The 27851-nt window shown below is 64.0% G+C and overlaps 2 protein-coding genes across 3 annotated transcripts in view; both read right to left on the reverse strand.

Moving 5' to 3' along the window:
- Positions 1–2620: 2620 nt before the first annotated feature.
- ELF3 (E74 like ETS transcription factor 3) lies at positions 2621–7770 on the reverse strand. Its single transcript, XM_080569107.1, has 9 exons — positions 7115–7770; positions 6319–6487; positions 5520–5741; positions 5217–5303; positions 5004–5123; positions 4736–4825; positions 4075–4191; positions 3723–3918; positions 2621–3597 (listed from the first exon to the last, which is right to left on the reverse strand). The coding sequence occupies exons 2-9, from the start codon at positions 6479–6481 to the stop codon at positions 3477–3479; spliced, it is 1116 nt and encodes a 371-aa protein (XP_080425233.1). The 5' UTR covers positions 6482–6487; positions 7115–7770; the 3' UTR covers positions 2621–3476.
- A 4313-nt stretch (positions 7771–12083) lies between these two features.
- KIF21B (kinesin family member 21B) overlaps positions 12084–27851 on the reverse strand; it is a 33726-nt gene continuing 17958 nt past the window's right edge. Inside the window, exons 15-35 of one of the 2 annotated variants that reach the window (XM_080569060.1) lie at positions 27560–27759; positions 27268–27375; positions 26777–26845; positions 26171–26400; positions 25746–25893; positions 25476–25670; positions 24861–24962; positions 24597–24762; positions 24347–24407; positions 24026–24083; positions 23403–23608; positions 22959–23033; positions 22679–22792; positions 22043–22081; positions 20231–20367; positions 19792–19972; positions 19329–19493; positions 18785–18902; positions 17829–17999; positions 17162–17361; positions 12084–16004 (exon numbers count right to left, since the gene is read on the reverse strand). In XM_080569060.1, coding sequence (XP_080425186.1) covers positions 15950–16004; positions 17162–17361; positions 17829–17999; positions 18785–18902; positions 19329–19493; positions 19792–19972; positions 20231–20367; positions 22043–22081; positions 22679–22792; positions 22959–23033; positions 23403–23608; positions 24026–24083; positions 24347–24407; positions 24597–24762; positions 24861–24962; positions 25476–25670; positions 25746–25893; positions 26171–26400; positions 26777–26845; positions 27268–27375; positions 27560–27759 — 2798 coding nt within the window. In that variant the 3' untranslated portion in view covers positions 12084–15949. The remainder of the gene's footprint in view (positions 16005–17161; positions 17362–17828; positions 18000–18784; positions 18903–19328; positions 19494–19791; positions 19973–20230; positions 20368–22042; positions 22082–22678; positions 22793–22958; positions 23034–23402; positions 23609–24025; positions 24084–24346; positions 24408–24596; positions 24763–24860; positions 24963–25475; positions 25671–25745; positions 25894–26170; positions 26401–26776; positions 26846–27267; positions 27376–27559; positions 27760–27851) is intronic. The other variant, XM_080569061.1, reaches the window with a different exon arrangement.

A 27851-nucleotide genomic window follows, 5' to 3' on the forward strand; every position in this document is an offset into this window, starting at 1 on the left:
CACGCGCGTGTGTGTGGCTTTGCACACCCTGCTCCCGACCCCCCCCGCCTCTTCTGCTCACACCAGCCTCACGGGAGGCTGCAGGACCTGGTCCCCAGCCCCTACCCGCACTCCCCTGCCTCCACGTCCTCGTTCCCTGCTCTGGCACGGGGAAGGTGCAGCCGGGGGGGAGGACACAGACCCCCGGCCTCCACCCTGAGCCTCCTGGCCAGCGGTGGCAGCAGTGGGGACGCCGGGGGCACGGCGAGGCAATGGGGTTCCTGCTGCTGCCAGAGCTGGTTAAACATTGTCCCGGGCTCGTTAGGTAACCCAAACCGCAGCGGGGAAGAAATGAAACTGCTTGTGCAAACACGGCGCGCTTGGCAGGGCAGCAGGCTGCGTGACAAAGTGCTGCGCGCTCCCTGCCAGCCTGCTGGGGTTATCTATTGACGGAGAGCAAACACCTCGCCCACAGCCCCAAACCCTGAGCGAGGGATGGCAGCCAGCGGCAAGGACAACTCCTGCCTGACCTGGCCCCTCTGCGGGCACCAGCCCGGTCCCTTCCCGCGCGCGGTGCTTGCGTGGGCACCCCGAGCATCTCGGCACGGTCCCCGCTGCTTGCAGCAGCCCCGGGAGGTCAGGGATGGGCTGCAGCACCCTCCGCTCGCCGGAGCCAGCAGACTCCAGCCGGGAAAACCTGTTCACAGGGGAGGTTACGCAAGGAGCGTGACAGGGCTCTGGCTGCAGCCCAGACCCGGGGCTGGCTCGCAGCTCACACCCAGGGGCCGGGACCTCTCCGCGCACCGCCGGGGAGCCCTGATGGCCACATCTCAGCCGGGAGCAGCGCAGGTGCAGGGAAGGGATGGAGGGCTGGCCTAGGGTGGTGTCATCCTCAGGATTTTTTTGTGAGTTCAGGTTCCCCCGTGTGAGGTGCCTTGCTGGACCACAAGGGTGCACGTGGCACGGTATGGCATGGCACGGCATGGCACAGCATGGCACGGCATGGCACTACATGGCACAGCACAGCATGGTATAGCAAGGTGTAGCATGGAACAGCATGGCGTGGCACAGCACAGCATGGCATGGCACGGCACAAAATGGCACGGCATGGCACAACATAGCATGGCATGGCATGGCACAGCACAACATGGCATGGCACGGCACATCAGCAGGAGCCAGGTGTCTCAGCAAGGCAAATCCCCCTGTAAGCAGTGGCTGACCAACCCCCAGAAGAGGTTGGACCTGGCCCAAGGGCCCCTCCTGCCCTCAGCACAGCCTCCTGCTGGAGCTCTGGGCCCCTGCCACATCTCCAGGAGGACACTGGGGGGTCCTTGGAGGGCTGCAGGCAGAGAATTGGGGTGCCAGGGCTATGGCCATCAGGGGGTTGGAAGAGAAAAGGGCCGCGCTCTTGCAAGTGTCGGGCGATTTTTAACTGAGCCGCACCTCTGGCAGGAAGGAGGGCAGGCAGGGAACAAAAGCTTGGTCCCCCTGCCAAAAAGGCTTCTCTGAGGCTTTGCAGGGCAGCCTTACCACCTAAGGCATCCCAAAACCTACCCTCACCCCCGCTGCTGGGCTGGCCCCATCCCTACAGCCTCCCTACCCCGTAACCTTTCCGCAGGTTGCGGCGCTGCTTCTGCCTGGGCATCCCAAACCTGGTCAAGCTCCAAGTTTGGCGTAGGGTTCCCAGGTAAAACCTGGAGGGTGAACAGGAGCTGGGCACCCCCATCCTCTGCATGCCCTCGTTCAGGAGGGTCCTGTACACCAGCAAGGTGGCAACGAGCCCTGTGGTGCCCAGCAGGCTTCAGAAAGCTTTGCCACGAAGCACGCCCACGGGGAACGAGGCATGGACAGCTCTTTGCCAAGCTCGTAGTGGAAACATCCCGAGATGCCCGGCTTCCAGCCCACCGTGCTCCCTTCTGGCTGCCCCACAGGCACAGCCCGGGGGTTGGGGACTCCCCCAGAGCCCCTGGGCCCCCTCCCTGCCTCCCCACGGCCGGGGCTGCAGGGGAAGTTTGGTGTTGGCACTGCGCACGTGTGGGCTCCCCGCTGCCAAGCCCGCTCCTGAAGATTTGGTCCCCTTGCAAAGCCCCCCAGATAGCCAGACTGGAAGACGAGCAAGCCTTAAAAGAATAAAATAAGATAAAATTGCCGTGCTTTCTGCCTGCCTCAACCACCAGCTTGGCTGGGGACCTAATTATGGAGGATGCTGAGGGACCTTTTACCAGTGACCGGTGCACGGGGGGCCTGTGGGGCCAGGATTTTGCCTCCCACCACCCTGCAGCTGACTGAGCTCTGCACTCCATAAAAGCCGTCCTGCAAAGGCGAACGCCGGGGCTAAATTTCTGGGGTGGGTCCTCAGAAGGGAACGAGGCCGAGGAGCTGGTGTAAGGTGCCCCTGCCCCGCTGGCTTGGGGACACGGCCTCCAGCTCTCGCTGTCAGCATGGGGACAGACAGAGCCCAGGAGGATCCTGCCACCCCGTGCCATGGTGGCCAGCGAGTCAGGATCAGTGGGCTAGTGAGTCCAGGCCACGGCAAGCAAGAGGGATGGCGGCAGAAGGGGATCAGCAAGGGGACATCGCATGCAACATGCATCCGGCCCCCGTTATGCCTCGAGGAAAAGCAAGGACAAGGAGACGGAGCTACAAAAACCCAGACAAACAATTTATTCCTTTTATGCTCCCGAGCTCAAAAGGAGGAATCCAGTCACCCCCGGTGGGCTGGCATCCCCCTCCTGCTGCGGGGCACAGAGCCAGTCTGTGCCCCCGGGACGTGGCCTCAGGCCAGCTGAGCATCACCGCCTGCACAAGGACAGGGAGCACACTGCCACGCGGGAACATCTTCCTCGTGAAAAAATAAATCTGTACATTCACTCCGTGCCGTATTTTTTTTTTTTTTACATAAATTAGAAGCCACCCTTGGGGGAAACGGCCTGTTCCTAGGTACAGGCAGCTGGGCTGGTGACACGGACAGGCCCTGGTGCCCCGAGCGTCCCCTCTGCGGGCTCTGCGGGGTCAGGAGGAGCTCTCTGCATTGCTCCCGTCGTCTCCTGGCAGGCGCTGCCGCTGCTGCAGAGGGGCCCCGCTCGCCCCACGGAGGGCAGCCAGGACAGCGGCGCCTTCACGGCACGAGCAGCGGTGGGGTGGCTCCCGTCCGATCGGCGACGAGGCGCTGGGTGACAGCAGGACACCCACTCGGTGCCACCTCAGACTTTTTTTTTTTTTTTTTCCCCCTTTTCTCCTGTCCAGGCTTTCAAACAGCCAAAGTCGCCGCCTCTCCGAGTCGGAGGTACAAATCCAGCGAGGGAAATAATGGTTTACAATAACCTACTGGAGCCAAAATATTAGCTTTAAACACCTCGGTGCCAGCGGTCGCCAGCACACGCGAGCGTGTTGGAGTTTCACAGGCTGCGTGGGGCAGCAGCTGCCAAATTTTCCTGCCAGGAGCCAGGCTCGGGACTGGCCCGGGGGGGCTCCACGGGCCCCCGTGTCCGGGGCTCCTACAGCTCCTTGTTCCTGTTGAGCACCTCCTCCTCCTTCCAGCCGCTGGAGTTCTTCCCAAACTTGTACACCAGCCGGCGCCCGTCGACCCTCTCCAGGATTTCACGTTTGTAGTAATACCTGGGGGGGGGGGGGGAATAAGTGTTGGGGTCAGGGCTCTGGGTGCAGCCCCGCTGGGTGCGGGGGCCAAGGCTGAGTCCTGGGGGGGAGCAGGACCCCCGTCGGGGCCGGGCGGGGGCACTCACCGCATGGCCCGGCTCAGCTTCTCGTAGGTCATGCTGCTGTTCTTCTTCTTCTGGCCCCAGAGCTGGGCCACCGCCTCGGAGCGCAGGAACTTGAAGACGCCCTCCCGCCGGTCCTCCCACTTCATCAGCCCCTCGTTCAGCTCCGGGTGGATCAGGATGTCCCGGATGAACTCCCACAGGTGGGTGCCTCTCGGGGCTGCAAGGGGAGATCGAGCCGTCAGGGCACGGAAACTCCTGCCCGCGGCTCTGCCCAGCCTCCTGCCAGCGGACACGGTCCTTCCCCAAATTCCCCCCCCCCCAAGGACCAGGCTGGGGCAGGCATTCCCCCTGGGAGGCCGGAGGTTTTACGTACAGTGCTTGCTCTTCCGGCCCTCCAGGCAGTCTCTGTTCTCCTTGCTGAGCTTTCGGGGCCGTCCCCGTTTCCTCTTGCCGTGTTTGCCGTCCCCTTTCTTGCTCCCAGCAAAGCCGTCTGCGCGCACCGACAAGGGGATGGATGTGTTATCCCACCTGCGGGGCCTGCCGGCGTGCAGCCCCCCCTCCCTGGGCACAGAGACGTCTCCCTCGGGAGCAGGGGAGAGCTGGCTGGGGGTGTCAGGGGCTGTGCCCTCTTTTCAAGCCCAGGCACCAGGGAACCATCCCCTGGAGAGCGGCGTCTGCCCCTTCCCTCCCACATCATCCCCCCCCCGACGCAGGGGAGCCTCTGTTCTTAGGGCAGCACGCCGCTCCTTCCCCAAACCCCGCTGCCTCCCTGCACCCCCAGTGTCCCCAGTCCCGCCGCCAGCTGGGCTCGACGCTTCCAGCGCCCAGCACCTCCGGCTGCAGCCCTCACCCCGCTGCCATCGCCTGCCCCTTCCCACCCGTCTGCAGCTCAATGGGGAGAATAGGGCCCAGGGCACGCAAAAAAAAATAAAATAAAATAAAATCCCAGGGTGCAGATGGGTGTTCAGGGCTTGTCCCTAAATGGCTGGCACAAGCTCTGCCCTCCCGGCCCCGGGGGGATGCCCGCAGCTCACCGTCAGGGAAGAGTTTCGCTTCCACGGGGTCGAGGTCGAGGTCGCTTCCACCGGAGTCCTGGGAGTTGGGGCTGTGGGACATAGCAGGCCCTGGGGGGGGCAAAGGGACGGGGCTCAGACCTCGAGCGATTTGCACCCGGAGGCGTTTCCCATTGTTTTTCCCCCCACCAGGCCCCTGGGGTCAGCCAGGTACCGGCCCCAAACCCGCCCGTGGTTCCCGCTGCTCTCCCAGCCCCGTGGGAGCTCTCAGCCGGGTGAAACCACTGACCTGAGACATCGGAGCTGCCTGGGGACATGGCGTCGGGCGAGCAGGTGATGTCTGTGAGGAGGAAAGGGTTTGTGGGCTTCAGGTCCTCCAGGGAATCCTTGGCACAGGGGTTTGCCAGCTCTGGAAGGGGCAGAGATGGGGAGAAGGGGTTAGCCCTGCCCGCGCCCGCATGTGGCCCCTGGGGGGTAGCCGTGGCCGAGGCCCCTCTCGTACCCAGGTGGCCGGTGTCCAGGAAGGTCTCTTGGGAATTCGCATCCTCTTTTTCCAGCAAGTCAATGATCCAAGTCAGCTCGTCAGAGGCTGCAGGGGTGAGGGGACTGTGATTAGTGACCCTATTTCGGCACGGTGGGGAACGGTGCCTGCCAGGAGCTGAGCCCAGCCCTCCCCGCACACCGCTCCGTGCCCCTGCGCCACCCTGAGCAGCTCCGGGGGTCCTGGGCTGGTGGAGAGGGGGGGGGGTCTCAGCCTTGCTCTCGGAGCTGCCAGGCCTGGGGACAAAGACCTCGGGACACTCACTGATCTCGTGCAGGCGGTCGTAGAGCTCGTCCCCCAGGGGCCCGAAGATGTGGCGCATCTGGTCCCGGCTGCAGTGGCAGAGCGTGTGGCCGTCCATGTTGCAGCAGGAGAAGTCGATGATGCTGGCGTCGTATTTGTTCTTTTCCACATGGTAGCTGATCCACTCCAGCACCTGCACCTTGGTCCAGAAGTATGGGAGCTCACTGAACCACTCTGGCGTTTCTGCAAGGGACGGAGAGCGGGGCTCAGGGCTGGGCAGCGAGCGGCTGGGTACGTGGGTTGGTCCCGTGGGGCACAGCAGGCCCTGAGCCGTGTTACGGGGCTGGTGTTATGGGGCTGGGGTTATAGGGCTGGGATTATGAGCCTGAGGTTATGGGGCTGGGGTTATGGGGTTCGGATTATGGGGATGGGGTTATGGAGTTTGGATTATGGGGCTGGGGTTATGGTGTTCGGATTATGGGGTTCAGATTATGGGGTTTGGATTATGGGGCTGGGGTTATGGTGTTCGGATTATGGGGTTCAGATTATGGGGTTTGGATTATGGGGCTGGGGTTATGGGGTTTGGATTATGGAGCTGGGGTTATAGGGTTCGGATTATGGGCCTGGCACCTTGTGCCACCCGGCGCATCCTCCGGCAGCCTCCCAGCCATCACCCCCCTGGGGAAACTGAGGCATGGTGCAAACCATCGACCTGCCCCCATGGGACCGTGGGTGCTCTTCCAAGGCAGCTGCACTTCCTCACTTCTCCCCTGCATGGGGGCTCCCCCCTGCAGCCCACCACCACTTCGCCCCCACCCACCTGTGGTGTCTACGGGGGGCAGGCTCGGGGGGAAGCTCAGCCCCAGGCTGCCGTCGTCCCCAGGGTGTCCCAGCACATCCAGGGCCAGCTGCGACTCTTCCTGCTGGTACATGGTGCTGTTGTACTTGGACAAAATGTTGCTGATCTCGCAAGATCCTGCCATCAAGCTCTGTGCCGAGAGACCACAGTGAGCCCCGGCCCTCGACCCGCAGCACCCGCGGGAGCCCCGGGACCGGGCTGGGTGAGGCTGGGCTCTCCCTGCCTCCGTCCGCCGCCGCCTCTCGGGTCACCTTTGCCGAAACGCCCGCCCGGTGGCCTGAATCCCTGCCACCCCGGGGCAGGGGACAAGGTGGCCTCGTGCTTGCCGCAGCCCCTTCCCTAGCCCTGCCAGCCCCTCTCGCAGCAAGGGGGCTGTCGGTCCCGCAGCACGGCGCGGCACGGCCCCTGCGGGACCCTCGGCCACCAAACGCGCCCCCAGCCCCGCGGGTGGGCGCATCCCTTGCCCCCTGCCCATGGGCAGGGCCGCCAGCAGCTCCAAAAAGCACATCCCGGTGACTCGGCAGCCCGTGGTAGAAAAGCCAAATCTTGCTGGTCGCTGGGCAAAGCCCAGGGGGTGAAGGGGGGCCCCTCTCTGGCCCCCCAAAAGGGCCGGTGGCCGCGCTGGGGCAGCGGGCACGCGGCGAGCGAGGACCAACCGAGCACATCCCCGGCGGGAGCGAAGATGCAGAGGGAAGGGAGCAAAGCTGGGGGGACGTCGCCGTCGGGGAGCAGGTCCCGAAGGAAAAAGCTTTGGTACCTTCTGCGATGGCACTCGCGGGGCGGCAGCTAATCCAGGGGGGAGGCGAGGGGAGCCCTGCCCGGCCGCTAACCACGGCTGCGGGCCCGGCCAGGCTGTGCCGATGGGCAGATCCTGCCCACGTCTCCTCTTTTATAGCACGGGCGGCGTAACGCGATCTGGAGGCCCGAGGGGAATTCCAGGCTGAAACGTTCATGCTCCCAGATCCAGGTGATTTGCATAATATGAACCACCGGGTCCCAGCCCAGCGCTGCCTTGCCGGGAAATCTGGGTTGGCCAGTTTAATCATTGTCAGAGCCCTTGCCCTGCCGGTGCCCAGAGTTTCACCTGCGCCGGCCTCGCGGGGTGTTTTCTTCGCCGCCGTTTGCCCGGCTCGTGGTTGTTTGCTCGCAGCAGCAGGTTCGCTCGGCTCCCACTGCCAAGAAAACATGCCCAGGAGGGCCGGAGCAGCCCCAGGGGCTGCGCATCCATCCCGGGGGCTCTTTCAGGGGGAAAGTGGCCGGGATGGCTGCCCAAGGGGCCCCCCGGCGATGCGGATTTCCCTTCACCGAGCCCTGCTCCAAGGGGCAGCGCGGTGCTCGTGGCAGGGGGGCTCTTGCAGGGGTCCCCAGCTGCATTCGGAGCCCTGCCCGGGTCACCCACCCCGCGGGCACTGTCCCCAGGACCACGCGTGGCAGAGCTGTGAGCATCTGTCCGTGCAGGGACGGAGCAGAGGCAGGGCAGGTCCCCAAGTGTCGCTGCTCGCCGTGTTGCGATGGGACATTTTTTTGCCCAGGGGTGGCTGGGGCAGGCTGCAGAGCTGTGCCAGACCATCCCCGGCCATTTCACAAGCACCACTGCACGGGCACACACGTATGCACGCAGGGCCACACGCCAAGGGGTAAAGCAGGGCTGGGGGAATGCGTTTGGGGAATTGTTTTCCACTGCCCCTCTCTGGCTTTTGGGCAGGATTTGGGACCCTGTCTGGGTCTGTTCGTGCTGGTTTTTAAGCTCTGTGCTAGCAGAGGGAGACCTGGACCCATCCAGGCCAAGAGCCCAGCACCCATTTACCCAGCGCTGCTGCTTTGCTGAGCCAGCCACATCCAGGGGCTGGAGCAATCCCCCCGGCACTGGGTGACCGCAGCCGACCCCAGCATCACCTCTAGGTCCTGGTCACTTCACACCAGTGCTTGGCACCAAACCAGCTGGTGTGGCTTGGTGCCGACCGACCGGTGCATCCGACGTGGATGCTGTGCCTCGGCCCCATCCGTGCGGTCACGTCACCCCGCGCTGCGGGGCCGTGCTGTGGCCCCGGGGGCCAGCCTGCGCTCCGGGAGGCACCGGGTCGTGCGAGCTGATCACCTGCCCCAGCTTCATTCCTGCATGGCACCGTCATGAGTGCTGGGTGCTGCCAGGCCCTTTTGTTTCCCGGGCACAGCATCCTGCAGCGTGCGGGGACGTCCCCACGCCGGGGAGCAGCCCCTGCCGGCTCCATCCTTTGATAAGCCGGGACCACCGGGCGATACGCCGGTGCTGGGCGCACGCAGAGCCTTAAACCCTGCGTGCTGTGACCCCGCAGTGCCCGGGGATCCCGCTGCCAGGCTGGGTTCCAGCGTTGTGGTTAGAAACCTGCCCCTGGGGGAGCTTTTTCCACCCACTCTCAAAAGGCAGCAGCCCCCGGAGCGGGGTCACGGCGGGTCTGTGGTGCCCCGAGCCGGGGGGAGAAGGGGCAGGCACGGAGCACTGGGAGCCCCCGGGAGCTCTGCACAGATGGGGGCGGTTTGGGGGGGACCGGGCTGAGCATCCTCCTCCCCGGGGCTCCCCACAGAGCCAGGTGCTGCAGTCAGCCCGGGTGATGCCGCTGGTTGGAGAGGTGCACCCGGTGCAGCAAGCGGGTGGGACACCAGGCAGGAGGGGGGGGCCACTGGTGCCACCAGCCCTGCTGGGGGGAGAACCCAGACCCACGGTACCCTCCCGGCTGTGGCCCCGCAGATCCCATCACCCTGGCAGCAGCAGCACGGGTGTATGCAGGCCACGGGGCTGGAGCAGCTCTGGGCACCCTCCTGAGACCCAGCCAGGACCAGAGCAGCACCCTGTGCCCCCAGCCCGCTGCCCCCCCCCCGTCCCCCACGCTGCTTCAGGCCTTGTGGAAAGCGCTCAGCACCGCCTCAGCCCCCCAATTCCAGGGTAGCTGTAATGTCACACCCCCCCAGTGCAGCCCCCCCCAGAGCTGGCACCGCTCTCGGGACGAGATCTGTGTCGGGCCACCCATGGCAGGGAGGGACCCCACCTCCCACGGGGTGCCCCAGGCAGGGTGAGTGCAGGATGGGTGCCAGGAGGGATTGCTCCTGTTGGTGGGTGCAGGCACAGCCCAGCACCAGCATCTCCCAGCACCCAGCTGCTCCATCCGACCAGTCTAACCAGTGCCACTGGGAAAGAGAAAGTGGAGGCTGCTGGGGCTGAGGTGCTGCCCTGCAGATTTCGGGGTGCAGCTCACAGCCCCCTCTCCCTGCTCTGAGGGGGGCTGGCTGCCCAATGGGCTGGGGGGGGTGCAGCTTGGTGCCACCATCCGTCACCTCCACGGGCACCGCGGGCTGGTGCTGGGGTCACCTCCTGCCCTGTGCCACCCCCAGGCCTTGCCTTTGTCCCCATGCCCTAAGGGACACGGGCACAGCTTGGGGACAGGATCCCAGTTTAGGGACACAATCCCAATTTGAGGACATGATCCCAGTTTGGGGACAGGATCCCCTTTTGGGGACACGATCCCAGCTCCAGGGACACAATCCATCTCCATCCCCTCCCTGCAGTCACTTCTCCTTCCCACCTCCCAGAGCAACCCCTGACCCCCCAGAAGGGTCCCCCAAATTCACCCCCCAACCCCCCCTTTGCCTGCAGCCCCCTCCCCAGCCCCCTCAGCCCCCGGGGCCAGGGGAGGACCCCGCTGACCCCGGCCCCAGCAGCGCCGCCGCTCCCCGCGGTCCCGCAGCCGGGGCTGCCACCTGCCGGCTGTCCCCAAAGCCACCCGCTCCTGGGGACACCGGGCTCGGGGAGGGGGCCCTCGACAGCCAGGCTGGGTCACAGGGGTCCTGCCGCGGCTGCCCGGTGTCCTCAGAGGCTTGGGGTTGGGGTAGGTGAGGTGGAAGGGATGCGCAGAGCTCACCAAGTCCCCCTGCGCACTGCGGGGCTAAGAGAAGCTGAAGCAGATTATCAGTGCCGCCAGGCACAGGACATCAACCACCGTGCTGGGAAGCCTGCTCCAGCACCTCACCACCCTCACTGTAAAGAATTTTTCCCTATTGTCACGTCTGAACCCCCCCGTGCAGCTCGGTGCCAGCATCGGTCCCGGGGAGGAGAGCACCGAGGGCCTCCAGCCCAGACCCCCCCAGCACACCAAGCCTCTCCTCCCAGGACACACCTTCCAGCTTCTACCAGCTTTGTAGTAAATAATAATCCCCTTAACATCCCCTTTACATTGTGCACACCTGCCAGGGCGCGCTGCTGGCTGGTGCTGAGCACCCCCAGGTCCCTCCTGCTGAGCTGTGCCTGCGTCCAACATCGCCCCCCCCCCCCCCCCCCGGGTGCAGCACCCAATGGCCTTTTCCTTTGGCGAATTTCATGCTAGATCCTCCTGCAAAGCCTCTTGTCCCTCCAGAGCTTTGTCCCCAGGACATCCCCCTGTCCCCCAGGTCCCCCAGAGCATGGGACGGGGCAGGACCACGGGGACCATCACAGGCTGGAGGCACCCAAGGCACTGCCCTACAGCAGAGCCCATAGCCATGGGGACATCCCTGTGTGATGGCGCTTGGTGACACCTTGTCCTGCCTGCCTGGGGACCCTGCAGCAGGACAACGAGGTGCTCCCACCCTCCTCCTCCTCACCAGGGGCAGAGTCAGCCCGGCCAGGGCTGTGCTTCCTCCACCTTCAGGTCCTGGGGGAGAACCCAGGGAGCCCCACGGCACCCGCGCTGTCCCCCTGAGCACTCGGTGCCCCTGAGGACGCAGGTCGCCTTCCCGCAGCTGGGCAGGACCAGAAGGTCCCCAGCAGCACCCCTGCACCCCGTGTGCCCTGCGTCCATCAGCCCAGGCAGCTCCCAGCTCTGCTCGTCCCCTGGGAGGCTTCGCCCGGTCGTTTCAGTACACTTTATTCGTGAAGACAAAAAGGCAAGGAACGATCACATCCACTGGAAAAAAAAAAAAAAACAAACATGTACATCGTGAGACCGAAATAACTTACACTATTTACAGGAACACATCGAGGTATAAAATATATACACACGCCTTGTCCTCCGACAAACCCAGACCGCAGGGCTGGGCTGCACAACCCAGCAGAGAGAAAAAAAGAAAAATAAAAGAAGCCTTCACGAGAGCTGGCCTCTGTAGAACAGCTCCGAGCAAGAAAAGGCACCTGCTGCTTGTGACTTGTGCAGCGGGAAGGGGCGATGGAGCAGGCGCGGGGCTGGGAGCCAGGGCTGTCCCCCTCCTGGCGCAGGTCCCAGGGCAGAGCTGTCCCGGGGGCAGACGGGGACGAGCCCCCAGGGCAGGAGGAAGGCGCAGGGCAATGGGTTTTCTAGGAACAAGGCCTGGGAGGGGGGTGTCAGTGCTGTGCTGGGCTCCCTCCTGCTTACAGCTGGAGCAGCACGGGGGGTTGGGGCTGGGGGGACCCCTTCCCTGCTCCCCACAAAGGGAGAAGGGGGCTCGGGGGGGGGCATGGTGCCTGCAGGATGGAGCAAAGCAGCAGCGACAAGGCGAGTGACACGTGTTCTGTGGGATCGTACCTGGACCCCATCCCAGCGTGGGACGGGGAAAGGGGGGCACTGGGAGAACACCCTGGGGACAGGCGGTGGCTCTGCAGGACCAGGGCTGGGACCCTAAAAGCTGGGAGGTGCTGGGGAGGAGCCCCAAGCCCTGGTGCTTCAGCTCCTTGCAGCTGGCCGGGCTGAGACGCAGCGCCCCAAAACCCCCCCGGTTTGTGCCATAAGAGCTGTGGGTGCTGGGGAGGGAGATGGGGTCTGGGCTCCCCGGGTGGGCTCACAGTGGTTTGGGGGCATGGCCCTTTGGGACTCCTGCGCCACCTCCATCCCTGCTGTGCAAAGCTCAGCTCCAGGCCGGAGCTGGAGCCGGCCCCTGTGTGCTGGAGGGAGGAGATCCAGGAGCGAGGCGCAGAGCCCAGGACCAGCAGCAGCACCCAGCTCCCCGAGCGAGGGCAGGACCCCCCCGGGGGGGCAGGGATCAGCGCACGCTTGGCACAAACCAAGGCACCGAGGGAGAAGCAAAACGAGGTGCGTGGCGTGAAGGCAGCTCCAAGCTGGCCCCGCGATGGAGGGGCCGGGGGAAAAGGCTCAGAGACCCCCGTAAAGCCCCAGGGGAGCGCCCAGCACAGTGCAAAAGGAGCAAAGGGCTGTCCGGCTTCCTCCGCCCCTCACCTGCACTCCTGCCCTTACCCTACACACTCGGTGTATCCAAAACCACGGCCCCAGCCTGAGCCTGCAGGCACTGTCCTCTGGGACGTGGACAAGGTGGTAAAATCGGGGAAGTGCAGCCCCAAACCCTCGTGGTGCCCGCGGGCAGAGGCAGCAACTGAAGGAGCTGAAGGACCAGAGGCCAAGAGCCTCCCCTCACCAGGCCGCCGGCAGGGTGGGACCTTGTGCTTTAGGGTTTGGGGGACCTGCCCCCCAAACCTGGGGGTATGGCTGGGAGCCACGAGCCCCCCAAACCCCACGGTGCAGGGAGTGGGGCAGAGCCCTGTGCAGCCCCCCAGCCCCAAGGGGGGATAACTGGGGGGTCCCGGCCCTGCCCCGGTTTACGTTCAGTGCCTGGGACAGGATCTAGGTTCAACTACATTTTGGGGATGGAAGAAATAAAATTAACATTACGCAGGGGATTCCCCCTCTCTCGCAGACCACCTCCACCCCGGGCAGAGGCTTTGAAAGCAGCGCTTCCCTGCGGCTCCTGCCTGCCCCCAGAGCACGGCGGGCTCAGGAAAACAGGGATGAGTAGCAGCCCGTGCCCACGTTGTGCTCTGCGTGCCATCACCCCAGGGAGAGCTTTGCACCCCCACAGAGTAGCTGCGAGCACAGGGGCAGGGATGCAGGCTGAGCTCAGCCCTGCAGAGGCTGCTCTCCATCCCCCAAAGGGGCAGGAGGGACCTCTGCCAGGCTGCACATCAACCCCATAAGTAACGGGGTCAAGGCAGAGCCCTGGTGTGAGCATCCTCCAGCAGCGGGAGCCAAATCTCAGCAGGAAATCAGCAGAGGTGGGAGCTGGGGAGGGGGGGGGGGGGGTTGGGGTGCTGAGCTGCCCAGGGAGGGGGCTCAGAAACGCAGCGAGGTGCAGGTGAGGCCACACGTCTTTGGGACAAACTCAAGCATCAAAATCATAACGACGAGGACGGAAGGAAGAAAAATTCAAACTTCAACCTCCCCCCAACCCCACCCCATCCCCCAGACGAAACCCAATGACAACAGCACCCAGCTTGCACCGTGAGGTAGCTAAACCAGATCAACACCCCAAAAATCACTCCCCTGCGTGGGCAGCACCAACCCACGCAGGGACTACAACACACACAGACACACACACACAATATGGGATCACAGTCACCTCCTGCTTCAAAGACCCCCCCCTCCCTGGCCCCTCGCTGCTGGGCCGCGCTCCCCAGCTCCCTCCCCCCTGCAGGCTGCAGATGGGTGCTCAGCATCAGCCAGGACCGGCCCCTCAGCCCTGGGAAGCCAAGCAGGCACTTTGCAGCCTACGTGGAGGGGGAAACTGGAGAGAAAGGCGAGGCAGATCTGACCCCAAATCGCCCCCACAGGGCGCCCCTTCACCGATTCCAGCAGCGCGAGGTTTGAGGGCAGGCGCTGGCAGACCTTGGCGCAGGCACCGATGCCCACGGTGCACCCGGCTGCAGCCACACAGACACACACATCCCCCAAAAAAAGGTATCGAGAAGCAGGGAAACCCCTCTCCAAGACAGGCTTAGAGGGCATCACCGCCTCCAGCTCCGTACCTCTGTGCGCTACGCGGGTGGCCGTGGGGCCCTTGTGCCTCTTGGTTTGCCCGGGCACTGTCCTGGGCAGGGTGACACAGCATCGTGCCCTGCACCAAGGCATGCCAGCAGGATTGTTTTGTTGCTTTTTTTCCCCCAAAAAAAACCACACACAAAAAAATAATCCCCATCAAGTCAGTAGAGATGCTCCTGTGCTTTGGGATGTGGAGGAATTGCCACGCTCCACCTGGAGAGGTTTTAAGCAGGGCTGGTGGCAAACGACCCGGGGCTGCTCCAGGAGTCGCTGTGGTTGCAGAAAGGAGAGGGAAAATGGTCTGTGCTTTACGGGGCAGGTCCTGGAGCCCCCGGCCTCCGAGATCCCAGTTCAGCACTGGTGGGATCACGTAGGGAAATCCTTAAGTCCGAGTCCAAATGCTGCTTCTTCTGCGACAAAAGTGAAGTGAGAACACGGGAGGAGAGGGCACTGCTCCCGGGGTCTCCTCGGCCATCCCACAAAGCCTGACATGGGGCAGGGGACAACCCAAGGGACCAGGGGAGGGAGAAATCAAAGCTCCAGCGTGGGACCGGAGCCTTGCTGACCCTTAAACCAGGGGAGGAGGAGGGCAGCTGCAGAGGCTGAATCCTCAGGATCACACTCCTGGATGGAGCAAACCATGCAAGATCATCCGCCCGCAGGATTGTCCTTCAAGTGTGCAGCGAGCAGGGAATTTGTGCCAGCCCCAGCAGCCGACCCCTTCCTTGCCCTGCTCCCAGCAGGGTCAGCTCCATCCTCACCCAGCCTCTGTGGGGCACCGAGCCCCATGGCCAGCACCCCAGGGCTCGCGGGGCAAAACCGAGCTGGTCCCTTCCCAGGAAAAGGGGCTGAGAGCAGGGTGTTGAGAGCCTCCAGCTCCCAGCTGTACCAAAATAAGAGAGAATAACCCAGCCTTGGCTTCTTCAGCCAGGAACTTCTGGTCTTGCTTGGGGTCCTGAGCTCGAGAGGGGTTAAAATGCTTCAGGGACGCACCAGAAATGCCTGCTGAGACCCGAGGTGCCAACAGCAGGGCTGAGCAGCCCGTCCTTACCCCGCTGCAGAGCGGAGGGGGGATCTGCTGAGATTTTGGCTCAGATTTTCAGAGGTCACCACGAGGAAACGCAGCAGGTTGGGAAGTCGTGCGATGGATGGAGATGTGCCCGGGTTCACCGTGCGCCCGTGGCTGTGGCACAGCAGAGATGCTCAGGGCGAGCCAGGTCGGACAGGCTGAGGCTTGGGGATGATGGAGCTGCCTGGAAATCCTCCTGCAGACCCCATCGCAGCACGGAGGCCGTCCCACAAGTACCGTCTCCGAAGAAGCAGCCCCGCCATGCTCCGGTCCTGGCCAGCAAACCCCAAACAGCCTCGAGACTGGGGAATGGAGAAAGACTCCTGCAGGAACCAGCCCTGGAGCCAAGAGGGACCAAAGGAGCACATCCAGGCAGAGGCTGCGGGAAGCCACAGGGGCAGGAGGGAATTTGGTGTCTCCAAATTCCTTTGAGGAGGAGCCAAGGAGCTCAGCCTGGACTCCAGCCCCTCAGAGTCCTAGCAGGCAGTACAGCAGGGTGGGCAAGAAGGGAGACGAAGTTTCCTGGTCACTGGAAAACCATCGAGAAACCGCAGCAGGAGGGGAGGTGGAGCTGCCGGTGCTCCACGGAGCTGCCTCTTCACGGGAAAAAATCAGTGCTCAAAGTACCAGGTGGGGCCTCATCCACCCCGTCGGGCCAGGCACAACAAATCCCATCCCTGGGCTGAGCTTCTGTCGATGACGGGGTCTCGATAGCAAGGGCGAGGTACCCGGCCGTCGCCCTCCTGTCCCTTCTTCCAGTCCTCTGCAGTCCCTAGTTGGACCCAGCGGGCAACCTCCTCCCGCTCCAGAGCTTCACTGTCAGGTCGCTGAGAAATAAGGGGTGAGAGGGGCGGCGTGAGAGGGGCAGGGAGCTCGGCACTGCGAGGAGACGTCCTCCACCCCCAGCCCCTGGCAGCATGCAGCCCCCAGGGCTTCCCCCAAGCTCCTTCCCCTCGGCGCGAGGACGCCCGGGCTGGTTTGGGGAGCAGGCAGACCCAGTGGGGCTCAGCCTCCAGCTCACCCCGCGGGCAGGGACTGGGGACAAAGGGGAGCGGGGACCCTGACAGCGGGACCACCCCTGCACCCCTCGGATGAGCTCCGACTAGGTCGAAGTGATGCCGCAGGGAGCTGCTGAGCAGGGTCTCCCCCGGGCACGGGCTTGCTTCGGGGTGGCCCCGTCTCCATGCAAGGGTGCGGGCAGGCCGTGGCTGCCACAGCAGATGTGGGCGCCGGGCGAGAGAAAAAAGAAAAAAGAAAAACAAAAAACCAAAACAACGCGGGGGCGTGATGGGGACCAAGGGGGCGAGTCGCTCCTAGCAAAGATTTATCAAGTGGGGAAAAACGCAAAAGAGTTTCATACCGTTAAGAAGCAGCTCAGACCAGAGAGAGAGAAAGAGAGAGAGGAGCAAAAGCAAGCAACAGCGAGAAAGAGAGAGGGAGAAAGAGATGGAGAGAAAGGAAAAGACAGAAGAAGAGTGCATGAGCAAGAGAGAGTCAGAGAGAGCAGGAGGGTCAAGGCAGACTAGTAGCACGGCCCTTTATGGCAAGGACGCGTCGTGGAAGGCAAGGGGTGAGCCCAGGCACGTAATTCCATAACTTTACCCGGCAGTCGCTGTGGCACAGATGGGAGGTGGGGAGGAGGAGAGAGAAGAGAGAGACAGAAAAAGGAAGGGAGAAAAGGGACATGGTCGAAAAGAGGACATCAGAGTCTTGCTGCCAATTTGCTCCCCGAGAGCAGCAGGGGGTGCCCAGCCCCAGGGAAGAGGGGTCCCTGCGTGGGGGATAACCCACAGGGCATCGCCGGCACGCGGGCAGGGGACAGACTAAGATGGGCAAGACGAGATGAGGAGTGCAGGGACTGGAAAGCTGCGAGACCCCCCCCTTCCCTCCCTCCCTGCAGCCCCCCCAGGCCCAGGGATGACAGGTCGACCCAGGGGGCTCCCACCTCCCGGGGGCTGCGGGGCGCAGAAAGCCCGCGGCTCACCTGGAGGCGGTGAAGATGTGCTTGGAGTTGGTGCAGATGGCATTGATGGGGCTGTCGTGCCCCTTGATCTCCCCGACCGGGGTGAAGTTATCCACGTTCCAGACCTTGATCACGCCTCCTCGGCAGGCGCTCAGCACCATGGGGCGGCCGGGGATGAAGGCCAGGGCACAGACCCAGTCTTTGTGCGCGTTGGGGATTTGCTGCACGTATGGGGACAGAGATGACGATCAGCATCATCTGCAGCCCCGAAAAAGCCTCGGGCACCCAGCTTGAGGGGCTCAGATCATCACCACCCCAGGGCTGACCTCCATCAGCTGGAGTTAGGACGCCAAGGGGCTGGATCCAAGACCCAGAGCTCGGTTTGCCCCCTGGGCAGGGGGCACCAATCCTGTTTTCAGAGTAGAAGCCAGCACCCAGGGACTCAGCACAGCAGTCGATGCTGCAAAGCCTGCGTGCCGAGGGGAATTGGCAATGCTGGGTGCCAATCCACATACACAGGTGTGTATGGGGGTACAGAGCCACCTGGAACAGGCACTGCCAGGAACAGGGGTGCCCTCCAGGTGCGTTCAGCACAGGACACCAGCACCAGGTCCCTGAACCGTCTCCCAGCACCGCTGCTCTGCCCCACATCACCCTGAGGACCCCCCACACGCTCTCCCGCCCAGACCTGGATAAGTTCCTGCTGCTCCAGGTCCCATTTCTTTATGCCGTTGTCCCTGGAGCCACTGAAGAGGACGTCCCCCTGGATGGCCAGGCACTCGATGCCGTCGTAGTGAGGGGGCTCGAAGTTGTGAGTGGGGCCGATATTGCCCACCATGCCCTCGGCAATCTCGAACACCTGAGGGGAAAAAAACAGCGGGGGAAGAGATCCCAGATGGGTGCGGAAATAAATGGAGGTCACTCTGCCTTGGAGAACCTGGCCATCGCCCTCTGAGGTTGGAAATGAGGAGACATTTCTGCTCAGAAAGAGCGGTCAGGCGCTGGGACGGGTTGCCCAGGGAGGTGGGGGAGTCACCGTCCCTGGGGGTGTTCAATGAAAGGTTGGACGTGGTGCTTGGGGACATGGTTTAGTGGGTGACAGTGGTGGTAGGGGGTGGTTGGACCAGATGATCTCGGAGGGCTTTTCCAACCCTAACGATTCTAGGATTTCACTCGTGGTGAGCTTTTACACCTCTCCACGAGCCGAGCCAAGAGCTCGCAGCTGTCAGAAGAGCAGGACCCTGCCTCCCTCCCCATCCCCCTTGTGCCAGCTCCACCTCAACCTGCTAACAGCCAGCCAAAAATAAAACGGAGGGGTGAGCTTTTGCTGTGCTGGAGCTGCAAATCAGCCGGCACAAAGCGTCTGCAGCAGGAAGGAGAAGTGAGCAGAACGGGGCAAGCTGCTGATCCGGGTCAGCCGTAACGCGCCAGCACCGGGCACGGAGCCTGAGGGATGAGACAGACAAACCCCCACACCCAAAGCTGCATCCCTACCACGGACAAAAGGCAAGATCTGAGGCGTGGAGATGCACAGAAAGCCACACGCAGAGGTGAAAACAGAAATCTGGGCATGGAGGCAGCAGGAGGTTGCCGAGACCCGGGCCCCCCGAGATGCCAGCGGCTCAGCCCGCGGCCAGGGCCTACCTTGACGTAGTGATCCTTGGAGCCCGTCACCACCAGGTCGTGGTTGCTCGCCGTCTGGTTTACCGTGAGACACATCACAGGCCCGATGTGGCCGCTCAGCTTCCCGACGGGCTGCAGCCTACAGAGACCAGGGCCTGGGGTCAGATCTCCCAAAAAGCTCCCCCAAAAGCCCCTCCCAGGCACAGACCCCCAAGCAGGGGAAGGTCCCTTTGGGGAGGGGGGTTGTGAGCAGGGCACCCCAATTCCTAGTGATGCCAGGGGAGCCTTGGGGCATGCAGCAAGGGCTCAGCAAGCCGGTGTCCGCCTGGGAAGGGGGCAACGGCACAGCCTGGGGGGCTGCTGCTCATCCCCCACATCTCCCCCCCTTCTCCTGCGCTCACACCCCGAGTAGCCCCATTGCTGCTCATCACCCCTTGGGTCCCGAAAGCCTTTATTCCAGGCAACTTCCACTGCTAACGAGGCTTTCCCTTTCCCTGGGGGGTCCTTTTGGGTATCTCTGAGCAGACAGCATCCCCTCGGCATCAGCGAGCCGTCCTGCCCTCACCTGCTCAGCTCCCAGATGCGGACGGAGTTACCGGTGGCGGCGTAGAGCGTGGTGCCGGTGGGGTTGAGCGCGATCTGGTTGATCTGGTGCTCCCCCTGCACGCTGGTGACAGTGCGGGTGGTGGTCCCTGCGCACGCGTCCCCAGAGATCACCTGGCCAGAAGATCTAGGGGCGGAGGATGAAGCACAGTCAGGGACCAGAGGCAGATATCGGGGCCCCACCGCGGAACCCAACGGGGCTGATGGGTTTGGGATGCCACAGACGGTCCCACATTGGGAAAGGCCCTACAGGTATCACCGACTGTCTGGCCACCATGGGACCAGCCCCACCTCGAAGAGGGTCCCCTCTGTCCTTGCACCCCAGCCTGCGGGACCCCAGGGGGTCCTGGGACCAGCTTCTGCCAAGCCAGAGATGCCCCCGGTACCTTGGGACCCCCCTGGGATCCCCCCCCCACACTACGTACGTGAGGGTGCGGATGCAGCGGGCCGAGTCGCGGATGTCCCACACCTTGATGTACGAGGTGGACACGGTGAACACCAGCCCCGTGTGGCTGCAGTACTTGATGGACACCACGTTGTTCGGGTGTCCCTTGAGGGAGGCGATTTCCTGCCCCGTCACCAGGTTCCACATCTTGCAGCTCCGGTCTGCGGGAGGACGAACGTGCCCATGGGGTGGGCATCAGGTGGGGGTCTCCCAAGGGGCACGGACCACTCCCCTTGCCGAGCACAGCCCCCACGGACCCCCCCCCCCCAGGGCAAAGGAGCCAACCTGGACAGCACAAGCTCGATGCTGAGGGCAGGAGAGTAGCCCAGGAGGAAGCATCCCCGCAGTGCCCAGCACGTCACCCACTCCCCCGTGCCGACCTGCTCACAAGCCAGCATCCTCCTCGCCCCCTCACGCACCTTTGGAGCCCGTGAAAAGCAGCTCATCGGTGGCATCCAGGCAGAGCACGGGCTTGGTGTGTCCTTCCGCCACGGAGACGCATTGCAGCGGGGCCGTCCGGGCGTTCTTGGTGCCTCCCACCGGGTTGATGACGCCCCTTGCATGGGAAAAGAAAGGAGAAGCGTGGTGGGGTGCGTGTGCGTGCAGAAGGGCACCACATGTCCCAGGGGCACGGGGCAGCACGAGCTGCCTCACCCCAAGCATCTTCCACTGCCTGGCAGGGCGATGGGCCCCCTGTCCGAACTCAGCACATTGAAGGAAATGTCTTTATGGAAACCCTGGAAATCTCCCCACTGCCTGATGCCCCCGTCCCGGTGCCCCGGGCTGGGAGAGGGGGCGGCCGGCAGCCTCCGCTCCGCTGCTGAGCCTCTCGAGCCCAGCCAGCAGCGAGCTGAGGAACCAGGAGACCCAGCTCATCGTCCCTCAGGGCAGACAGGGGACAAACTGCACCCTGTCCAGCCTGAAGCTCTGCCATAAATAAACGTTTCAGGATGCTAATATCCAGCGCCCCGCTTCCTTACAGGCTGCCAGGGCTCTGCTCCTTTTAAAACCTCAAGGTTTTAAAACCTTTGTGCCCAGCATCCCCGTGGCAGTGGCTGTGGGAGCCCTGCACGCACCCACCGCTGGCTCCGAGCCCGAGGGGACCTGTCCCTGCCAAACCCCCCTCCACGGGACACCCACAGGCACGCATGACCTGGCTCGTCCCCCTGGGGACACAGCACATCAGGGGTGCTCGGGGCGCTGAGGTCCGACAACCCTACACAGCTACAGCCCTATCCTGCACAGCGACCAACAGCTCCTCCCCTCTGCCATCCCAAAACACGGCCCCGAGCTGCGCTGATCTCTTCTTACGGGCAGGGAAACTGAGGCACGGGGCTGGGGAAGGGCAGGCCCGGGGCCACAGAAGACTTGCATTAGTCAGGATGGCTGCAGGCTCGTTAATCAGGGTTTGGAAATCACACAGGCACGATCTTCCTTTCTCAATTAGCAGGTGCAACCACGCTCTAATTAAACAGCTCTCCCCCGACCCCTAGTGTCTGTGCCGGCCTCGAGGTGACAAAGTGGGTGGAAACCCCAACTCCCCAGGGCGAGAGGTTATCAGGGGGCTTCGCTGCCTCGCTGCAAAGCACCCAAGGTGACAAAGTGTCTGGTGTCACCCCTCCAGCACCTATGGGTGCTCAGGGCAGGGTGCTGGAGAGCTGCTACTCCTAAAAGGTGAGGGAAAGGTGGTCCTGGTGCTGGGAAACCCCCCCAGCAGGCAGGAGGCGGCACCGGGACAAGCCCAGGAGCACCCTCGCCCCCAGGGTGAAGAGCTCTGCCCCAGAGCCCGGTGCTGGAGATGCACGGCCAGGCACGGGGAGACGTTTCCCGGGAAGCCGTTTGCAAGAAAAACCATGCCGGCAGCGTGCAGGACGGGGCTCGCCCCCCTTCCCCAGCACCACGCAGTCCTGCTGGAGAGCCGGGGGACGGGACGGGACACGGGGGGCATCATGCTGACAGCCCACCGCAGGTGGCACAGAGCATGCTGCCACTGCTACGCGGGCGGCGTCCGGTGGTGAGGCCGGAGCAGGACGGGATCGGAGGTCCCAACCCGGGGGACGGCGCCGTGCTGAGAGGGGACAGCACGGGGACAGCCCGCACGGGCTGGGAGACGGGGCAGAGCAGCGAGGTGCAGGCAGAGCATGCAGGGACAGGGGAGAGCGACCTCAGGAGAGAGAGAGAGAGAGAAGGAGGAGAGGAGGGAGGGGTAATAAATAGAAAGTTGTCTATACCTCAGCACCTCCGAGACAGAGGAATCGCTGTCATCAGACCTAGGGGCAGAAAATTAGCAGGATTACGGGAGAGAAAACCCAGACTAGAAGAGGCAGCAGAGGAGTCAGAGGTGGAGGATTGTTATTGCATCCAAGCCAGCGCAGGACGTAGAGGAGGAGGAGGGGAGAGAAGGAGAAAGAGAAGCACACACGGAGAGGGCAGAGGAGCAGGAGGGCAGTGAGGGTCGGACAGATCTCCGTCAGGACACGGCGCTGCCGGCAGCGCTCCGAGACGTGGGCGGCACCGGTGGGTCCGTGCCAGCCTGTGGGCTTCCTGCGAGCCCCCAGCCCGCCTCCCCCCATCCTGCTCCACCGCCTCGGCCACCAGTCCGTGCCCGGCACCGCTGCGCCTCTAGGTTCAGCCTGGGAGCTCCTGCAAGCGGCCAGCCTGGAGGGGACAAAAATCCCTCAGGGCCCTGGCACAGCACCTCCTCCCTCCTGCAGAGGAGCAGCCGAGGACAAAACGGTGGCAGGAGGCTGGCTGGAGCCCACCCAGGTGCTGCGCTCCCGCGCCGCGCCGTGGGACCCGGTAGGTGCCTCCGGTGTCACGGCACGGGTCCGCGCCGCGCAGCCCCCCCCCGTAACACCCGCACTCACTTGTCCAAGGCCGACCCCTGGCTCTGGTTGCTCGTGAGCCGAGAGAAGACGTTGCGGTCGTTGCGCGGGCGGGTGGGGGGGGACGAGGGGGGCGTGAAGCCGACGTCTGGAGGCCTGAGGCAGGAAGGATTAGAGGGACGCGTGATTTGGGGACTACTCATCCGGCACCTGCCAAACTCCTCTTCCTCATACCGGCACCCCAGGACCCGGTGAGCTTCTCTCCTGGCTTGTCCGGGCCACCCGGCCTCCCCCTGCCCCAGTCCCTGGCTCCCGAGCTCACCTGGCGGGTTGCCCACGGTCGTAGGATTTCCTCCGTGTGAGCGGCGACGTGTCCGAGACGCGAGATTGTCTGGGGCTAGGGAAAGCAGAACGGCACGGTAGGTGCCTGCTCTCCTCCCCATCGGCTCCGTGCTGAGCCCCTCGTCCTCCCCCGGCAGAGCAAAAGGGGAAGGGGGCTGCCCTGGTATCCCCACCACCCCATCAGAGTCATCCGGTGGGCACGGACACTTCTGGCAACCCAAGAAGCCTCCATGAAGGACGGGAAGCCAGGGCAGCACGAGGGGGTCCTTCTGGAGAGACCCACCGCTGCTTGCTGCGGGCAAGCCCGGATGGATGCAGGCTTTGGCTCGCCCTCGTTGCGCTGCCACAGGGCACAGCTTCCCCCCCACCGGCCCCAACCTCCGTGAGCCCCCCGCCGCCCCAAGAGCCAGCACCCCCTGCTCACAAAGTGCTTCCTCGCGTGGGCAGGCTGACGGTGCGCGACACCTTCTCCTTGTAATACGGGTCTCGGATGGAGAAGCTGATCCCGTCCTCCTTGATCTCCATGAGGGACGCCAAGGACTTGGTGATGTTCTTGGTGGAGATGTCCAGCGTGGGTCCCAGGCATTCAGCTGACACCGCCTTCATCTGCCCGGAGAGCTTGGGCTCTCCCTAGAGCACGACACGGGGCTCAGGGGAGGTGCAGGGCCAGCAGCTCGCGCCCCCCGGCCGCAGGAGGATGACTGCCCAGTTTTCCATACAGATCTGACAGCCTGCACAGGGCAGTGGGCTTCCCTCCACTTTATCCCACAAAGGATCTAGCACAGGGAATCCTCCTGGTGCCCACCCAACCTGGAAGCCATCAGCTGTGCTCGATGTTTCCCCCAGTACCCCGGGGGACCGCAGAACCAGGAGAGCCGGATGGCTCCTTGCCGAGAGCTGACCCCCTCCAGAGCCCAGCCGTACCCCAAGGCTGGCTCCCCGAGGGCCAGGCAGCGGAGCAGACCCCAAAGCCGAGCCCCACGGCCCTATAAACAATGCCTCCCTCCATCCCTCCTCCCACAGCTGGTGACAGAAAGGCCAACTCACCTTGAACTTGAAGTCATCCTGGCTTGCTGAGCCCTTCATGGTGAAAGACTGGGAGAAGCTGCGAGGAGAAGGTGGCAGAGATGGATCTTCAGGGCCGAACCCCTTTCGGAGAGGCTGCTGCAGCCCCCCAAAACCCCTGAGGTCCCCCCCACTCCCCAGCTCCCTCTCTCCAAAGAACGACCCCATCTTCACTTGGGGTCTATGGGATGTCTGCGCTCTCCAAGGGCTAAGGGCCACAGGAAAGCTTAGGTGGGGACTTCTTCAACAAAACCTACCCGTGAGAGGCCCTGGACATCCCACCCCACGGGGCTGGGTGCTCACCTCCCATCCGAGGCCAGGCTGAATTCGGAGACCTCCTCGTCCGTGCTGGTGTAGCCGTTCTCTGCGCACAAGGGAGAAGGCACATGAGTGGTGTGAGGGGTCCACGTCCCATCATGTCCCACCAGAACGGCACCCAGGGGCGCGTTGATGCCAGTGGTGGCACCTCCGGGTGCTCCCTGGCACCGGAGGCCTGGCCTCACCCCATGGGGAGGACCCTGACCCTAAAGGGGGACGCTGGGCTCAGGCCCACCTTGCTGGACGTTGTGGATCAGCGCCTGCAGCTCGGGGTGTGACTCGGCCTTCTCCCGCAGGGCGTCCAGGATGAGGTGGTTCTGCGAGGAGCCGGTCACGTCCGTCTGCCTCAGGCGCCCCTCCAGCAGCCGGATCTGGGCCTCCTTCTGTGCCACCTGCAGCCCCTGGAGGACGGAAAGCCACGCCGACCTCAGCATCACGCTGCCTGGGAGGAGCCCCCAGGCGGGGACTAGACGCCAAGGCGGCAGCGCGGCGCCCGCACCTTGTCGATGGATGCCTTCAGGAAGTTGTCCAGCAGGAGCCGGGCTTCGGCCAGGGAGCAGGAGCTGATCACCACCGAGGTGTCCGTGGAGTCCAGCTCCTCCTGGAAGGGGAGGAGAGGGGAACGGGATGGGACCAGGGAGCATCGCAGCAGGGCAGGGTCAGGCAGCGTGGGCACCATGGGTGGCACAGGTACCGCGGGTGGCACGGGCACCACAGGTCCTGCACCAGCACCACCCAGTCCTGGCTCGTGCCACAGTCAGGGACCGTGTGGCACAGCCAGGGACAGGCTGGGGACAGCGCAGAGCCTCAGCCCAGGCTACAGCCGCTAGAGGGGGCGAGGAGCCACGCATCTCTCCGTTGTGTCCGGTGCCAAAACCGGACACCGGAACCCATGGGGTTTCTCGGGGAAAAAAAAAGCTGGGCTTCCCAGGCATTTTCCAGCATCCCACAAATGCTTGCAGGCTCCCATGGAGACCAGAAACCGGCAGCCCCGTGGGAAGGCTGCGGCTTTCCCATGTCCTGGGGCAGGATGCTCTGGGATGCCCGGGTTTCTTCCCCAGCCTGGTCTTCCCCCCTCGCCTCCCGGGGATGCTCCCCCTCTCTCCGTGCCCACCTTGGTCTCCTCGATCTGCATGATGGTAGCCTGGCAGTCGGAAATGCTGTCGTTGATGTAGTCGATGTTGGCCCCCAGCACCTCGATCTCCTCGTTCAGCTCCTGCAGCCCCTTCTGCTCCTTGGGGCTCTCCGCCTGCAGCTTCGCCCTCTTGCCCAGCAGCGCCTCCTGCAGCAGCGCCAGCTCCTCGCGTTTCTGGGGGGAAAAAAAAGAGGGAGTTTGGCACTGCTGGCACGGCCACCCCCCTGTCCCTAAACCCACCACCCTCACCTTGATGAGCCGCTCCATGTCGGCCTCCAGGTTGACGATGGTCATCCTCTGCATCACGATGTCGAAGATGCGCCGCTCCAGGGACTGCCACTTGAGGCGGGCGGCCTTGCTGAAGGTCTGGCTCGACCCCTTCTTGGGGAACTTCTTCCTGCAGCACGAGGGGACCAGAGGCACGTGGCTGCACCGCGTCTGGAAAGCTGTGCTTCCCCCAAAAGGATGCCCAGGCTCTGGCTGCGTCGCTTCTGGATCGCCCAGCTCCGCCACCACCCATCCCTGCTCTCACTAACACAGCCCGTGCCTCGCGTTGGAGGTTTGCCTCCAGCCAAACACACAATAAAAAGCCTCCAGCCTCTGCCACCAGCCTAAAACCAGATACAGGAGCCCCGGGACGCCTCGCCACCCGTCCACACAGCCCCTGCCCTGACCTGGGTGGCCGAGCCCCATTGGCGGAGGGCGAGGGGTCTCCCAGAAAGTTGTTGATTTTCCGATTCCACTGGCGCACGATGCTGGAGACGGAGCGGGCGCCGGACTCGGGCTCGGAGGAGGTGGTGCTGGCCGAGACCTCTGCGCCCGAGTCCAGCATGGGCGGCTTCTGGCTCGTCCTGCCCGCCACCCGGTCCGACATGGGCTTGGCGAGGCGGCGCAGCGCCGAGACCTGCCCAGAAGAGGGGACGAGGGTGTCAGACGGGCGTCCCCAACCCAAGCCTGTCGCCAACTCCCTCGGCTCCCCCAGAGGGCCAAGAGCAGAGCTCTGGAGCCCCGAAGCCATTCGCACAGCCCTGCAGACAGCAGGCAGCTTTGTCCCTTCGCCCTCACAGCCCTTTTTCTCAGCTCAGCTGCCCCAGGAGATGGGCAGTTCGGTTCCTCCACCGTCTGCAACCCTCTCCCACCAGGCCACCCGCAGCTATAAACCCCCTCCCACCCTTTGGGGGTCCCACTCCCAGCCAGCACCGTCCAAGTGATGCAGTGTCGCTGAGCCACAGCTTGGCCTGGACCCCCACAGAGATGCCCCCCCCCCCCCCCCCCCTCACCTCCTGGGTTTTCCTCCGCAGCACGATTTCCTGCTGCCGCTTCTGAGACTCCAGAGCCCGGATCTGGAACTGCACGAGAAAGACAGACTTGGCTCCTGATGGGGAAAGGAAAGCTGCCCGGACCCCCCAGCGACGGCCACAACCCCCCCCCCCCATCACCTCGAGCAGTTGCTTTGGCACGAGCAGGGTCACTCCTGATTCTATCAGTGAGCAGGTTTCCAGCCTCAGGGCTGGTTTTGGTGGCACAATCCCCCCCCGGAGCATGGTGGGGAGCTCACAGCATCTCCAACCACCGCACCGGGAGATGCAGGAAGCCCCCGGGAGTTATTCCTCCAGGTGAGCCCTGCTGGGGGCTAGCAGCCCCTAAAGAGGCCATGGGGACAGCAGGGACCTCCGAGCATCACCAGCTGATATTTACGAGCATCTTGGGGTGCCACAGCAGCACAAACACCCCCCCGGCACCGGGACACACAGAAGGGCCAGCTCCTCACCTCCTGGCGCCGCTGCTCCTTCTTGAGCTGCGCGATCTCCCGGTTCCTCTTGGTCTCCGCCAGCCGCCTCCGCTGCTGCTCCTCCCGCATCTGCTTCATCAGCGCAACCTGGGGAGGGAAAAACGCCGGCACAGCGTGGGCACCCAGCGCTCCCAGCAGCCAGGGTGACCCCCCCCGGGACCAAAACCATCCCTTCTGCCTCGAGCAGGGCAGGGATTCAGGCTGGTCCCACGGAAGCTTCCCCGAGGCTGGTCCCGAGGGTCGCCCTCCCTGCCCCGCTGTGCCCGGGTACCTTCGCCTTCTTCATCTCGGCCACCTCGGCCTGCAGCTTCCTCAGCTCGCGCTCGTAGCGGGACTGGTTCTTGAGCAGGCGAGCGTGCTCCTTCTGGGCCGCCTGCAGCTTCTGCAGGTCCCGGTTCATCTCCTTCAGCCGCTTCTCGTAGTCGGCCTTGATCTTGTTGGCTTTCTCCTCCGTGTAGCACTCCATGGTGCCTGGGGGAGCGCGGAGAGGGTTTTGCAAGGGGTCGCTGCGCCCTGCCTGCCTTGCCGGAGCCTTCTCTCAACCCGCAGGGGCTGGGGTCTGT

This window comes from Anser brachyrhynchus, assembly GCF_964034855.1.
Source record: "Anser brachyrhynchus genome assembly, chromosome: 27".
Classification (NCBI taxonomy): domain Eukaryota; kingdom Metazoa; phylum Chordata; class Aves; order Anseriformes; family Anatidae; genus Anser; species Anser brachyrhynchus.